This window comes from Bombyx mori, chromosome 23, assembly GCF_030269925.1.
Source record: "Bombyx mori chromosome 23, ASM3026992v2".
Classification (NCBI taxonomy): Eukaryota; Metazoa; Arthropoda; class Insecta; order Lepidoptera; family Bombycidae; genus Bombyx; species Bombyx mori.
The window spans coordinates 17,966,636-17,979,717 of record NC_085129.1 but is presented as its reverse complement, the minus strand read 5'-3'; the positions used below and the strand labels follow the sequence as shown (position 1 = coordinate 17,979,717).

The 13,082-nt window shown below is 34.9% G+C and overlaps 1 protein-coding gene across 2 annotated transcripts; it reads right to left on the bottom strand.

Annotated features, from left to right (window-relative positions):
* Positions 1-545: 545 nt before the first annotated feature.
* Positions 546-6,539, bottom strand: LOC101740202 (vacuolar protein sorting-associated protein 37A). Of its 2 annotated transcripts, none has more exons than XM_012694422.4 (5): positions 5,540-6,539; positions 4,960-5,460; positions 3,545-3,712; positions 3,050-3,188; positions 546-2,813 (listed from the first exon to the last, which is right to left on the bottom strand). In XM_012694422.4, the coding sequence occupies exons 2-5, from the start codon at positions 5,437-5,439 to the stop codon at positions 2,689-2,691; spliced, it is 912 nt and encodes a 303-aa protein (XP_012549876.1). In that variant the 5' UTR covers positions 5,440-5,460; positions 5,540-6,539; the 3' UTR covers positions 546-2,688. The 2 variants fall into 2 exon arrangements, with proteins under 2 accessions (XP_012549876.1, XP_004930767.1); XM_004930710.5 differs by having other exon boundaries at positions 5,565-6,535.
* Positions 6,540-13,082: the final 6,543 nt, after the last annotated feature.

Genomic DNA, 13,082 nt, shown 5'->3' with positions numbered 1-13,082 from the left:
GTTTACGTCCTTACGGATCCATCAGATCTAATAGCCCTTGCATTAGACGCCTTCAGAAAAGCTTTCGGCAAAGATTTCGACGTGCTACCTAACCTAAACATAAGCTCGCTGAGTTTCTCGACGGATCTTAGTTAGTTACTTAGTAGATTCATTCGCGAAGCAGCTACTCTTGAGTTGTTAGGTCTCTTTTGGAGGCGCTCGGGTAGCTGTTAGCAAATCCCAACCCTCCTGGCCGAGCCCTTGCTCGCCGACCTGCCCTAATAAAACTGGCAAGGCCTCCGGGCCATCAGTAATCTCTCAAACCTAAAAGTTGCTATTTAATCCGTTTTTGCGTTCCATTGCGTGTTAAAAAAACTTTGCACTAATTTCAGAATGTAATTCGTAGTATTTGTTTTTGTATCATATGTAATGCCTAAATTTTATTAAAACTACGACCGTACATTTCAATACGAACATTAACTCAGCTTCCGCGGGTTCAGTACACCGCTCACCTACCTACAGAGCCGCGAGCTTGTCATAAAAAAATAAAAATAAAACAAAACACATTACGGATAACTTTATTTTTTCATAATATTTAATTTTAGGTGATAATTTTAGACATGACATACAAATAATACAAATAACATCACTAGATTTTAATTACTAAAAATAAATTAACTAACCGGTAACATTAATCATGCATCGTAATTACGACCGGATAACAAAATTAAATACAGCCAACCCTCCTATAGCAAGGTACAACGCGGTTCCATTTTAATACGAAAAGAAATAAATAATAATTTAAAAAAAAACTAACAAAATACGCTTTTATAGAAAATTCAACTAAAAAATAGAAATTTTAATAAATTTGAGTTAAAAATAGTGTAAGAAAAAATTATTTTATTGTAAAAAAAGCGTTGGGTGCATGGTATCAGTAGTTATATTTTATGAACAGATATGAGTAGAAGGGTTATTTTTGTAATATCCTGAAAAGCATATTTTGTTAGTTTTTTTAAACTTTTTATTTTTATTTTTTAGTTGTATTTGAATTTTTCAAAATTTTTTTTCACACTGAATTGTCATCGGTCCTTAATAAGTAGGTATACCAAATTTCAAAATCATGTTCAAAGATTCTGTTACATACTAACATACATACGTCTGAAGCTAATAAAAGCGTATTAAAAATCCTCAAAACCCTCTTAAATGTAATACGGTACTTCTACAACACGATAACGAGATTTATGTTTAAAAATATTTAGATAATTACATTATGCACTATGAACACACAATGTATGGGAATTACCGAAATTTTACTGCTTATTTTTTATGCATAACAGTGTTACGCCGGTAAGAGTAACGCCACCTATCGCCGAATAGCCGAAACGAATATCAAAGGAACTAGTAATATCAGGAACGTTCCAGAAGCACAACGTAACCTATTGTCAGATAACAGAAACACACATCGAAGCTACTCGACTTGCCCAGAATGTTCTCGATAAATCTAGGGATGTCGTATCGACTATAAAAGCGTTGCAGAGTTGGCACGAAGCAGTCAGTAATCGGATCTACTCGAAGCGAAACAGCGAACGTATCACCTGAAGCGAAGCGGAAGAAGTGAATTGAGAATTTTAGTGTTCGTTAACTGTTTTAAGTTAACTACAGTTATAATTTAGAGATATAAGTTCTAAGGACTCAGTGTAGTTACAACGGCTGTCCCGCCCTTCAAACCGAAACGCATTACTGCTTCACCGCAGAAATAGGCAGGGCGGTGGTACCTACCCGTGCGGACTCACAAGAGTTCCTACCACCAGTAATTACGCAAATTATAATTTTGCGGGTTTGGTTTTTATTACACGATGTTATTCCTTCACCGTGGAAGTGAACATTTGTTGAGTACGTATTTCATTAGAAAAATTGGTACCCGCCTGCGGGATTGGAACACCGGTGCATCGCTACAAACGAATGCACCGGACGTTTTATCCTTTAGGCCACGACGACTCTAATATATACGGATATTGGACGTTGAATTAAAATTAAAGAGTTGAGATTTAAATATGAATTTTTTCGTAATGAAAATAAGTACAAATTTAAGAAACTTATCGAAATACATTTCTCCGATATTCACTTTAGTTTAATTTTTAAAAATTATTTGAGATCTTCATGATTTTACAAAGTGAAATTATCATCAGTGGCATTATGCAAGCGGAGCCGTCGCCTCAAAAATATCTAAAGTCATATGTCACAAGTTCTTATAAATAAATAAAAAAAAAACCTACAGAATAAGTACAATATCTCTGAAAACACGTTCAGATTAGTAAAGTCAATGATAGTAAAGTCTTATAAGCGTTTAAATAATGACTGACTACACTAACTTTATGCTTTTCGTTGAAATTAGATTTTGTAATTGTTATAAATATTACCAATAGATAGAGCTACTTATTTAATTAAAATTTTAACGTTATATCAACATATCCAATTCCACCAATAGATGGCGCTATACGATTAATATAATTTTATATTATTTAACGAATATATTCAATTTTACCAATAGATGGCGCTATATGTTTAGTATAATTCTTATAAGTTATACCAACGAATATACTCAATTCCACCAATAGATGGCGCTGGATTTTTAATTTTCAACGATAAAAAGTTGAGACGGATCTATTGAACTTCATAACGTTCGTGCTGGCTGTGTTCTAGGCCCAATTATGTCCTGGTTTGGTCCAGCTGCGCCAATTGGTAGGCCAGTCTTTCCTCCCTCGCCCTCCTGGCTTGACCGAGGGCACGTTTCTCGGAGAACTTTGATATGAATGTCTCCACTGGAATGTTACCTGAAAATACGTATTTATATGAAGCCGTCACGGCCTAAAGGATAAGACGCACTCGTGTGTAGCGATGCACCAGTGTTCGAATCCCGCAGGCGGGTCCCACCACCTCTAAGTGTCAAACAAAAACATTTGGATCCCCCACTCTACTGAACAATAGCACAGGTGCCGTTGGAAATCTTCACCTTAATGTTTCTGTCCAAGGTACAAAAGAGGTGTTAATTTTAAAAATCCTTCCGTACCTAGTAAAAACTGTTCAGCTATCGCATCAGCATCCTCGTCGGCTTTCAGCGCGGCCTCCCTAAGACAATTCCTGATGCAGTGAGGATCATAAACCTCGCATAGTTTCTGATGTTTCTTGTTCAATTCTTCGTAGTTCATCTGAGAAGGATAAGTTTAGAATTCAGATACTTGCTGTGACAACAACTCAGTCCACAATGTGTCTGGGGCTGGAGCCAATATGCAATACAGCATTAGTATTGCATATTGGCAGATTGGCTCTGCCCCTGGCATTGCTGAAGTCCATGGGCGACAGTAACCACTCAAGTTCTCAGTATAGTCACAACGGCTGCCCCACCCTTCAAACCGAAACGCATTACTGCTTCACGGCAGAAATAGGCAGGGTGATGGTACCTACCCGTGCGACTCACAAGAGGTTCTACCACCAGTAAATCATAAAGCAGTAAATCATATTTCGATTTCATAGTGTACTATATTTTATTGCGACATTTCATTACCTTCATCTGTACTATACTAGATATTATTTCTATAACTTCAGTCTTCATGTCATCCAGGGTTTGCTGTTTCGCTATATTCTCCTGGGCCACTTCCTCAATGCTGCTCATCAGCTCTTCCGTCTCTAAATCTAATTCGATCAGCTGCGGGTTATTCTCAAGAAGTTTATCCTGGAATTAGTGTAATAAATATAGTTTAAAAAAACAAAAAAATACACTTTTATAGAAAATCCAACTAAAAAATAGAAAATTAATTTTAATAAATTTGAATTAAAAATAGTGTAAGAAAAAATGATTTTATTGTAAAAAAGCGTGGGGTGCATGGTATCAGTAGTTATAAATATTTTATGAACAGATATGAGTAGAAGGATTATTTTGATAATATCCTGAAAAGCATGAAACTATTATTTATTTTTAATTTTTTAGTTGATTTCAATTTTTTAATTATTTTTTTTTATATTGAATTGTCAGCGGTCCTTAATAAGTATACCAAATTTCGAGTTAATCCGACGTTTTGAAGGTGGTCAAGAACTTGTTCAAAGATTCCATTACAAACAAACATACGTCTGAAGTTAATAAAAGCGTATTAAAATGTATGATAGGCAAATTTGATGCATGATGATCATCAATTTCATTCTGAAATGTAAACCATGACTGCAATGCAAATGAGAGTCAACCTTGTGTTGGATGATGTGTATGCACACACTACACCCCGATAAATACATTATTATGTTAATATATGTGTTTCTTATAAGAGATATTTAGATTTAACTTTTCCATGATAAGTACACTTTGAATACTCATTTACTTGTAATAACAAAGTACTATGCACATATTCTTATGAATGTTAATATTGTTATTGAAGACATGTTTCTCTGACCACAAGCACATTATTTGCTAAAATGGAGATTCTCAACCATGTTTGTATGAGCTAAGATAATAAATATTTTGAATTTGTTGGAAGAGCTCACATTTCTGGCAGTTTGAAATGTTTAAGAGCCTTTGTAATATAACTGAGGCATTGGCTTCATTTTTCAAGATGAAACTCACATATACTTGTTCACTAAATACTCATATGTTTTTCTAGCCCACATGTTTTTTTTTCTGCTTAACTCATAGCTTTGAAAGGCTGTATCAGCGTAACCTTAATATGTAGGTGAGCTCTCGGGCTCATACAAGGAGGCGTTGCTAACACTGGCCCTAGCAAGGGCAGTGCTTTGCAGAATCTACTACTGGATCGGAAACACAATCCACTGAGAAAATCCAGTGAGAAACTCTCTATGGGTCAGTTTACTCACCGAACCCTTTGTAAGAGCACCGTTAGTGGATCAGGAGGATTCGAAATGACGTGTTTAAGGCGACGTCAACTGTGGACCATTTGGTCCACAAGATTGGGTTAAAAAAAACCGTGAACTTACCTGCAAATCTGTATTTTCTAATATCTCTCTTAACTCCTCTATGGTGAAATTATTAAGTTCCGGAAACAGCATTGACTGAGCACTGACTGTGGACCGAGGACTCGCCTCACTTGATCTCGAGCTTACTTCTACAGTTATGTTTAAGACAGATTTCTGGAATTCACGTATTATGGCTTGTACCACGCGGCCCAGGTCCGAGTGTATCGTGAAATTCAAGAGTCCCGGAGCTCCTACGATTTGGTTTGAGTTTTCGGCGACCCACGGATGGAGTACCGGTGGATTGACAAATATAGAAGGCTTCTCGTTAGGAAAATCTGGACTTAGTATCACGTTTAGGCACATGTTTTTCTGATTAACAGTAAAATCTATACGATACTCTGAACTTTCTTTGATCTCAACGACATTTTCGTTGAAGACTTTTAAAGTGTCTATTTGTCTTTTGCGTGCGTCTTGATCGTTGTAATACGGCCACTGTAGCATTTTCTTTGTTGTCTTTTAAATCTAAAATACAAATCATGGAACTCAAGGTAAACTAAATTTTATTAAATTACTTTTTTTAATACATTTAATTAAACCGTGCCTTGATAAGTTGTTCTGCTACTTACTTTAGCGGCAAAACTGTAATGAAACCAACGCAATGGCTGCTAAGGTGTTTATTTATTAAATTGCATGAGAACGACAAAAATTTTCAGGTTCTATGTAGCTTTTTATTTTCAATCGATATTTTGTTTTCTCAGTACTGTTTCGTTGGTCTTCAAAAAATGTCACATGATGTTTACATTCGTATATGTGTTTTGATTGGTCAGTATTATTTTAGTTACAAATGGACCAATGATATCAGGTCTTTTCGAATTCCTAGCTTTGACGAAAACAGTACTTTTTTTTTTTTTTTTTTTTTTTTTTCATTAATGGCAATAGTTTTAACTTTATGCCAGTTTCAAGTGAAAGGTAGGGAAACTACACGCGACAAAGTCGTCAAAAGGAAACAAAAGGATAAGCTAGTTAAAAACAAGATATGGAAATAAATTAATAAAAATAAATTAAATATATTAAATCTTAATATTATTATTGATTATGAAAGAGGATAATACATTAAAATACAATAAAGGATAAAGCAAAAGGCAGGAGATTTTAGTCGGAAACGGAACCTGTAGTAATTGTAAGGAATTCATAAAGGAGGTGCGGTCATATTGGGAACAAGAAAAGAAAATATGGTCGAGATCACCAATATCTTCTCCACACTCACAAATATTGCTATCAACAATACGAAGCCTTGCTAAATGATGAGGTGTACATACATGTCCTAAACGCATTCTGGAAATGATAGAAGTGACAATTTTAGAACTTTTAGCTTTAAAGAACCATGGTTTACTGGAGATCGAGGGTTGAATTTCAGCATAAAGTTTGCCTTTGAACTTGCTGCTTCTCAACCAAACATCATTCCATGACTCCCAAAGATAGGTTTTGGGAAGAGCAGTCAAATCATGACAATAATTAATGTATGGGACTAAGTCTCCATCCTTTATAGCTTCTTTGGCAAGCTGATCGGCTTTCTCGTTCCCTTTAATCCCACAGTGACTTGGAATCCATGCAAAGATAACGGTGTGATTTCTTTGAGAACATATCAAAAGCTTATCACGTATTTCGCAAATAATAGGATAACAAGGTTTCATTTGGAATGGAAATTTTTCAATAGTTTGTAGTGCACTTTTTGAGTCTGAAAATATGATTGTTCTTTTAGATTTTAATAAAATAACCAGTTCTACAGCTTTTAAAAGAGCAAAACACTCTCCAGTAAAAACAGAGGATTCAGGAGGAAGTTTAATCTTTTGTATTATTTTATGTTGCCAATGAACTAGACCGACTCCAACACAATCATCAATAGAGATTTTAGAGGCATCTGTAAAAATATAATCCCATCCACTCCAATTTTGTTCCTCAACGCTACTCATGAAACGAATATTTGTCTCCAGAATATCTTGTTTACCGACACCTATATCATATCTTATATCCGGAGCTAGAATTAAAGAATTGAATTGTGTCATAAATATGGATAATGATGGAGATCGATGAATGTGGCTGTGTATTGTTAAAAATTTACGAAAGCTTTTTATTAGACATGGTAATGATTTGTGACGCCAATAACGGGATGTCTGAATAATATTGTTTAATTCATGCAGTTTTCCATGAAGAGTATGGTCAGAAAACTGCATAGATTTGAACAAGTATCGATCGCTTAGAAATTGCCTTCTTAATTTTAAAGGAGGATCGCAGCATTCTACTTGTAATGCATTGGTTGGGCAAGATTTCATCACTCCTGTCACAATTCTCAAAGCTTTTGACTGAATGACATCAAGTTTTTTACTCCCCAAGACACTTCCACCATCTAATAGAAATGTGCCATAATCTAGAACAGATCTTACAAGAGCGTTATACACAAGTTTCATAGAAAACGGATGAGCACCCCACCATACACCTGAGAGGCATTTCATGATATTAAGTAACTGTGCACATTTCATATCAATATGTTCATAATGGGCAAGTCCAGACAATTTTGAATCTAATATAACTCCTAAAAATTTAATTTTTGTTTGATATGGCAGAGATTGACCATTGAAGGTCACATTTATGACAGGAGTTGTACGTTTTTTAGAAAATACGACTATTGAACTTTTGGATACGGATAAATTTAAGTCATTTTTAACTAACCACACATTTAAACTATTAAGTGAATTAGACATGAAATTGCAAGCGATATCTATAGATTTATTTACGGAATAAAAAAGCAAATCATCTGCATATTGTAGCACATTTATGTGGGAATATAAAGATGATTCTAAATCATATGTATAAATGTTATATAAAAGTGGGCTAAGTACTGAACCTTGGGGAAGGCCTTTAAAAACTGTACGCTTTAACTCAGTAGTATTACCGTCTTTCTGAACGATTAATGATATGTATCTGCAGGATAGTAAATTGATGATAAAATGTATTAATAATGTAGGAACCTGTAGCTCTAATAATTTGCGTTGTAAAATAGAAATGTTCACATTATCATAAGCGGCAGCGATGTCCAAAAAGGCAGCTACAATATCTTCATCGCGCGAAAAAGCTAAGCGAATATCTGTGGTTAATATAGCTAAATTGTCTATTGTAGATTTTGACTTCCGGAAACCGTATTGACTATTGGCTATGAAATTATTGTTTTCAATAAACCATTCCAAACGATTCTTCACAAGATGTTCAGCAACCTTAGTTAAAACAGAGGACAGCGCAATAGGCCTATATGAGGCAACATCATTGGTAGGTTTGTTAGGTTTTTTAATCGCTATAACTTCTTGAGACTTCCAAGTTTCAGGAATATTACCTGTGACCATGACTGAATTTATTAAATTTAAAAAATACATTAAAGCACTATTACCAAGATGAGATAAAAATGAGTACATAATACCATCCTGACCTGGAGATGAATCTTTAACATGTGAAAGCACACCTTTTAATTCATGTAGTGAAAAAGGAGAGTTTAAAGAGGAAGAGTCATCTGTCAAAGATGATTCTAAAGGAAAGTAGATCGATTCAGCAACTGATGGAGGAGCTAATCTGTCTAAAAAGGCATTTGTTAAAGAAGGGGAAGTGAAGATGATGATAAAGATTCTTTGAAAGCAGACCGAAATCGTTTAATACTGCGCCAAACTTCTGTAGGGCACGTAGAAGGAGATAAAGAAGTACAAAATGTTTTCCAGCCTTCCTGCTTTTTATCTCTGAGGAATTTACGTGTAATACAAATAACTTCATTGAGAATATCTAAGTTTTCATTGGACATGTCCTCAGCATAGACTCTCTCAGCTACCTTTCTTTTACTTACAGCATCCATACATTCTCTATCCCACCATGGAGGATATGGAATCTTATTGGATGGATTTCGTTTAACAGAAAAAATCTGATCGGCAGATTCTATTAAACATGTAGCCAGAGCTCTAGAAGAATTGGTCTCACCACCGCTAACTAATTCAGGCAAATCTTTTATTTTAGATTCGACAAGGTTCTTAAATGCAGACCAATCAGCATTATTTAATTTATATTTCACACGAGGTTCTCGTTTTTGATAAGGAGGGCGTCTAATAGGAGAGGATATGATAATCGGGAAATGATCACTGCCAAAAGTAGATGATGAGGTGTACCAAGAATGAGAAGAAGCAAGATCTGGGGTACAAATTGATAAGTCAACTGCACTAGGCTTCTCATTAGGCTTTGTGCGTCTGGTTGGTGAGCCAGTATTAAGTAAACACAAGTTTTGTAAATCTAATATTTCTACTAAATGTACACCATTGGTGTCAGTGGTGCCACAACCAAACATTTGGTGATGACAGTTAAAGTCACCTAATAGTAGGAATGGATCACTAAGTGAAGAGAGTAAATTATTAATGCTATTGAGAATAATAAAAGAGGAACGAGCGAGATAAATGGAAACTATAGAAATATTATCAATTTTGATGCCGACAATATTAATGGCATCATTAGAAATTAATGAAGAAAATGATATTCTAGAAAAATCTATTGAGTTCCTGACGAGTAATGCTACACCACCATAGCCATCGTATCTATCATCACGTAAGCAGGTATATCCAGGGACCTTAAATAGGTATCCTGGCTTTAACCACGTCTCGGATAATGCGACAACAACAGGAGAATGTTTATTTAACAAATATATTAAATCATGTTTCTTTGGAACAATACTCCTACAATTCCATTGAATTATTTTTATTAACATTAATTGATTTTATTTTTTCATTAATAGAGGCAACGTGGGACGGTTTTAGTAAGTTTGAGTTTATTAAAGTACTTAATAAAGCTAGTATCATTTCTAAGACATCAGACTTTTCTTCCTCTTTACTTTTATCTACCAGAGCACAGCCATTTTTAGGCTCTGAAACCTGGAAATCTTTTAATAAATTTTTATGAGCAACACGATCATAACCATATTGATGCTTAGGAGGAGACCGAGGTTTTAAAAATACTGTCTTTTTATATGATGAATTAGTAAAATTGTTATGAGATGCAGACATCGGTGTGGGAACATATGCAGGTTTCGGTACTTCTGGAATTGTTGAACTTAGTGCATCTGCGTATGAAGGCTTAACAGAAGGAAAACATTTACTAGCTTCTGCGTAAGACATGCAGCTCTGAGCCATTTTAAGTTTGATTTCTGTCTGTCTCACAAACTCTGGACATGACTTGTCTATCGCTGAATGAGACCCTTCAACTTTACACATTACGCAGAATAGAGGATCTTCATCTGACCTGTCACATGAGACACCTGCATGTTGACCTCCACAGTTATAACATATTGGAGTCTTAGAACGACATTGTACTTTGGTATGACCATAACGACAGCATTTATAGCATTGTATTGTAGGAAAAATATATATCTCTACTGGAAGAGCATTATAGCACATAAAAATCCGTTTTGGTAAAACTTGCCCATCAAACGTTATTACAACGGATTCAGAGGGTTTCCAAGAAACCGAGTCATTAATTTTCACCTTGCGATTCAAACGTCTTATTTTAAGTATTTTGCCGCAGCCTAAAGGAACGGATACATTTCGTTGAACTTCCTCTACACTCCAATCTACAGGGACCCCACGAACTAGCCCCATCCTTGTTACGTTGAAAGTCGGAATGAAGGCTTTTAAGTTTTTCGTTTCCAAAAGATTGCAGTTAAGAAAGTTATTGGCGTCTTTGTAATCGGAAAAGCCAACTACGCACCTATTTCTTCCTATACGTTTTACACTACCAGGAATAATATTTTCAAATTTGTTCTGCTTTAAAAAATTGCCAAAAGTTATAGGATGGAGAACGGTCCCGTCATCAGGTGAACTTTGTATACGTTGAACGTGTATCAAATAAGGGGAAACATCAGTAAGAACATATTCAGTCCGGCCGATCCAACGAGAGTCTGTATTGGTTACTGTAGTTTTCGTGTTATTTGAATTTCCCGCGTTAGAGTCTTGAGAGATATTTGAATTTCCCGCGTTAGAGTCTTGAGAGATATTTGAATTTTCCGTATAAGATGTTGATGGTTGAGAGGACGTTTTATGTGAATTATTATTATTTTGCGAGTGTGAAGATGACGTCGATTGAGATATAGGTTTAGAACTTTTAGAAGTAATCTTTTTTATTAAAATTGACTCATCTTCCATATTGCATAAACTTTCGCACTGACAGTAATCACCGCTAGAACCACCTTTCTTATTTCTCCTTTTCGTACACTGCCGACAAAGGCGTAGATAACGTGTTCGTTTACGACTTCCTTCACCTGTCTGAGATGATAACGAACAATCCGTATCCATTTTATCAAATTCATCTTGTGAAACAACAGTTACATATGATCCCACGGGGAGATTCAGGCCAACATAGCCATCATCCCCCCGATCGAGATCGGGGGGCTCGTTCATACAATATTTACAAAAATTATAAAAACTTACCAACTATACGATGACACTATACACAAATATGATACAAAGATTACATATATTACTAAAACTTACACTACCAGCTTATCCTCCGCGTTTTAACTATAAAATTAAATTAAATTTTCACCACCGTGAAAAATACGTCTACCATAAACGAAGTTTCCCGCGCTTTTTCAAAACAGTACTTTCAAGATTGTCAAAGAAACGTCAAAGCAATTATTCCAATTTACACAAAATGACTTATAGGAGTCAAATAAAAAAATATTATTATAATATGATTATTATATTAAAATTATATATTAGTATTTCTTGTACTGTTAAATTTATGAATCTGCTTCTATTGTGTCTTACATCTTTATCAGGACTTTATCGGCTCGATTCTCTCGTATCTAGGCTTTGTCCATAGATGCCGTTATAATAGTGTTGTTGAAAATGATCAGGATTTGGCTATCGATTATTAGATGGGTGTTCAATATTTTGTACAAACAGAGCAAGAGTACATTAAAGACTTGATGTAAAAATGGTATAATAGTTCTAATTTTGTGAACGCAATAAATTCGAATTTGAATGCTCTCTGATAATTGGCCCTCGTTAAAATTATCTCGTAGGTATGAGAAAAAAAAAGCAACGTTCTGACGTTATTGCATTTTCCATGGATTTTATGCTTCAAACCTATCATTAACCGCTATTAAAATAAGCCTGAGAAATAAACGTAAAAACTATTTACGCTATTTCACAATTTTTTTACCTTCTCAATTGTTTTCCTGAAATTTCTTGCAGAGTAATTTGAAAAAAAAAACAACCTCTCAAAGAAAACGTAATAACACGTTAAGATTGAACAAATCGCTTTTAAATGCGATTGTAATGTTTGTAGGAGTTTATTATTGCGTTAAATTATATATAATTTACACGTTTTTAATAGTTGTACTTTTGTAAAAATGCGTCACTATGCTCCAACCCAGTAGTCGACAAAATTGTCAACCAAAAAAGCCAAATGTAGATAATACCTACACAATTGAAATGAAATTATATATTGAATATTTAAAGAGCCATTTTCTTTAAACTTTATTAGATTTATGTATACTAGCGGACCCAACAGACGTTGTCCTGCATACACAAAATGAATAAATGAATGAATGCATACACAACAATTCATTCAAGTCGATCCAGTCGCTTAGTTCCAGTATAGTTAAATAAACTAGATACCGACTGCAACGCCATCTGCTGGGCTGATTTGTGAATCTAAACAATCCGAGGGCGCCACTCAAACACAGACAAAAATATTAGCCGCTTAGGAAGAGTTCAGTGACATACACACATACAGTAAAATTATTGAAATAAAGATAATGTATTAGCTTAAAGCTATAATTTCTGTTTAACACATTTATTGCCATGTAGGTCACTGGTGCCCTACGCGGCGCACTGAAGTAATTATGTCGATTTCTTTTACTAAGGCGCCGGAATATCTCTAGACTAGACTCTAGAAAAGACGAATTTGACGATACAGAGAATGAATCTATTTCTAGGAGATCTTAAAATTCTATAATATATATTAAAAACAAGGAAAGGCCAAGTTAGACTATCCAGTAGGAGTGGGTAATATCGGTTTTGCCGCGTATCGAATCGTATTTATATATCGAGGATCAATAT

Coding starts and splice junctions, on each gene's coding strand:
- LOC101740202 (XM_012694422.4), bottom strand. CDS start 5,439: ATGCTACAGTGGCCGTATTACAACGATCAAGACGCACGCAAAAGACAA. Junction 3,713..4,959: donor TAGAAAATACAGATTTGCAG/GTAAGTTCACGG, acceptor CACTAATTCCAG/GATAAACTTCTTGAGAATAA. Junction 3,189..3,544: donor CTAGTATAGTACAGATGAAG/GTAATGAAATGT, acceptor TATCCTTCTCAG/ATGAACTACGAAGAATTGAA.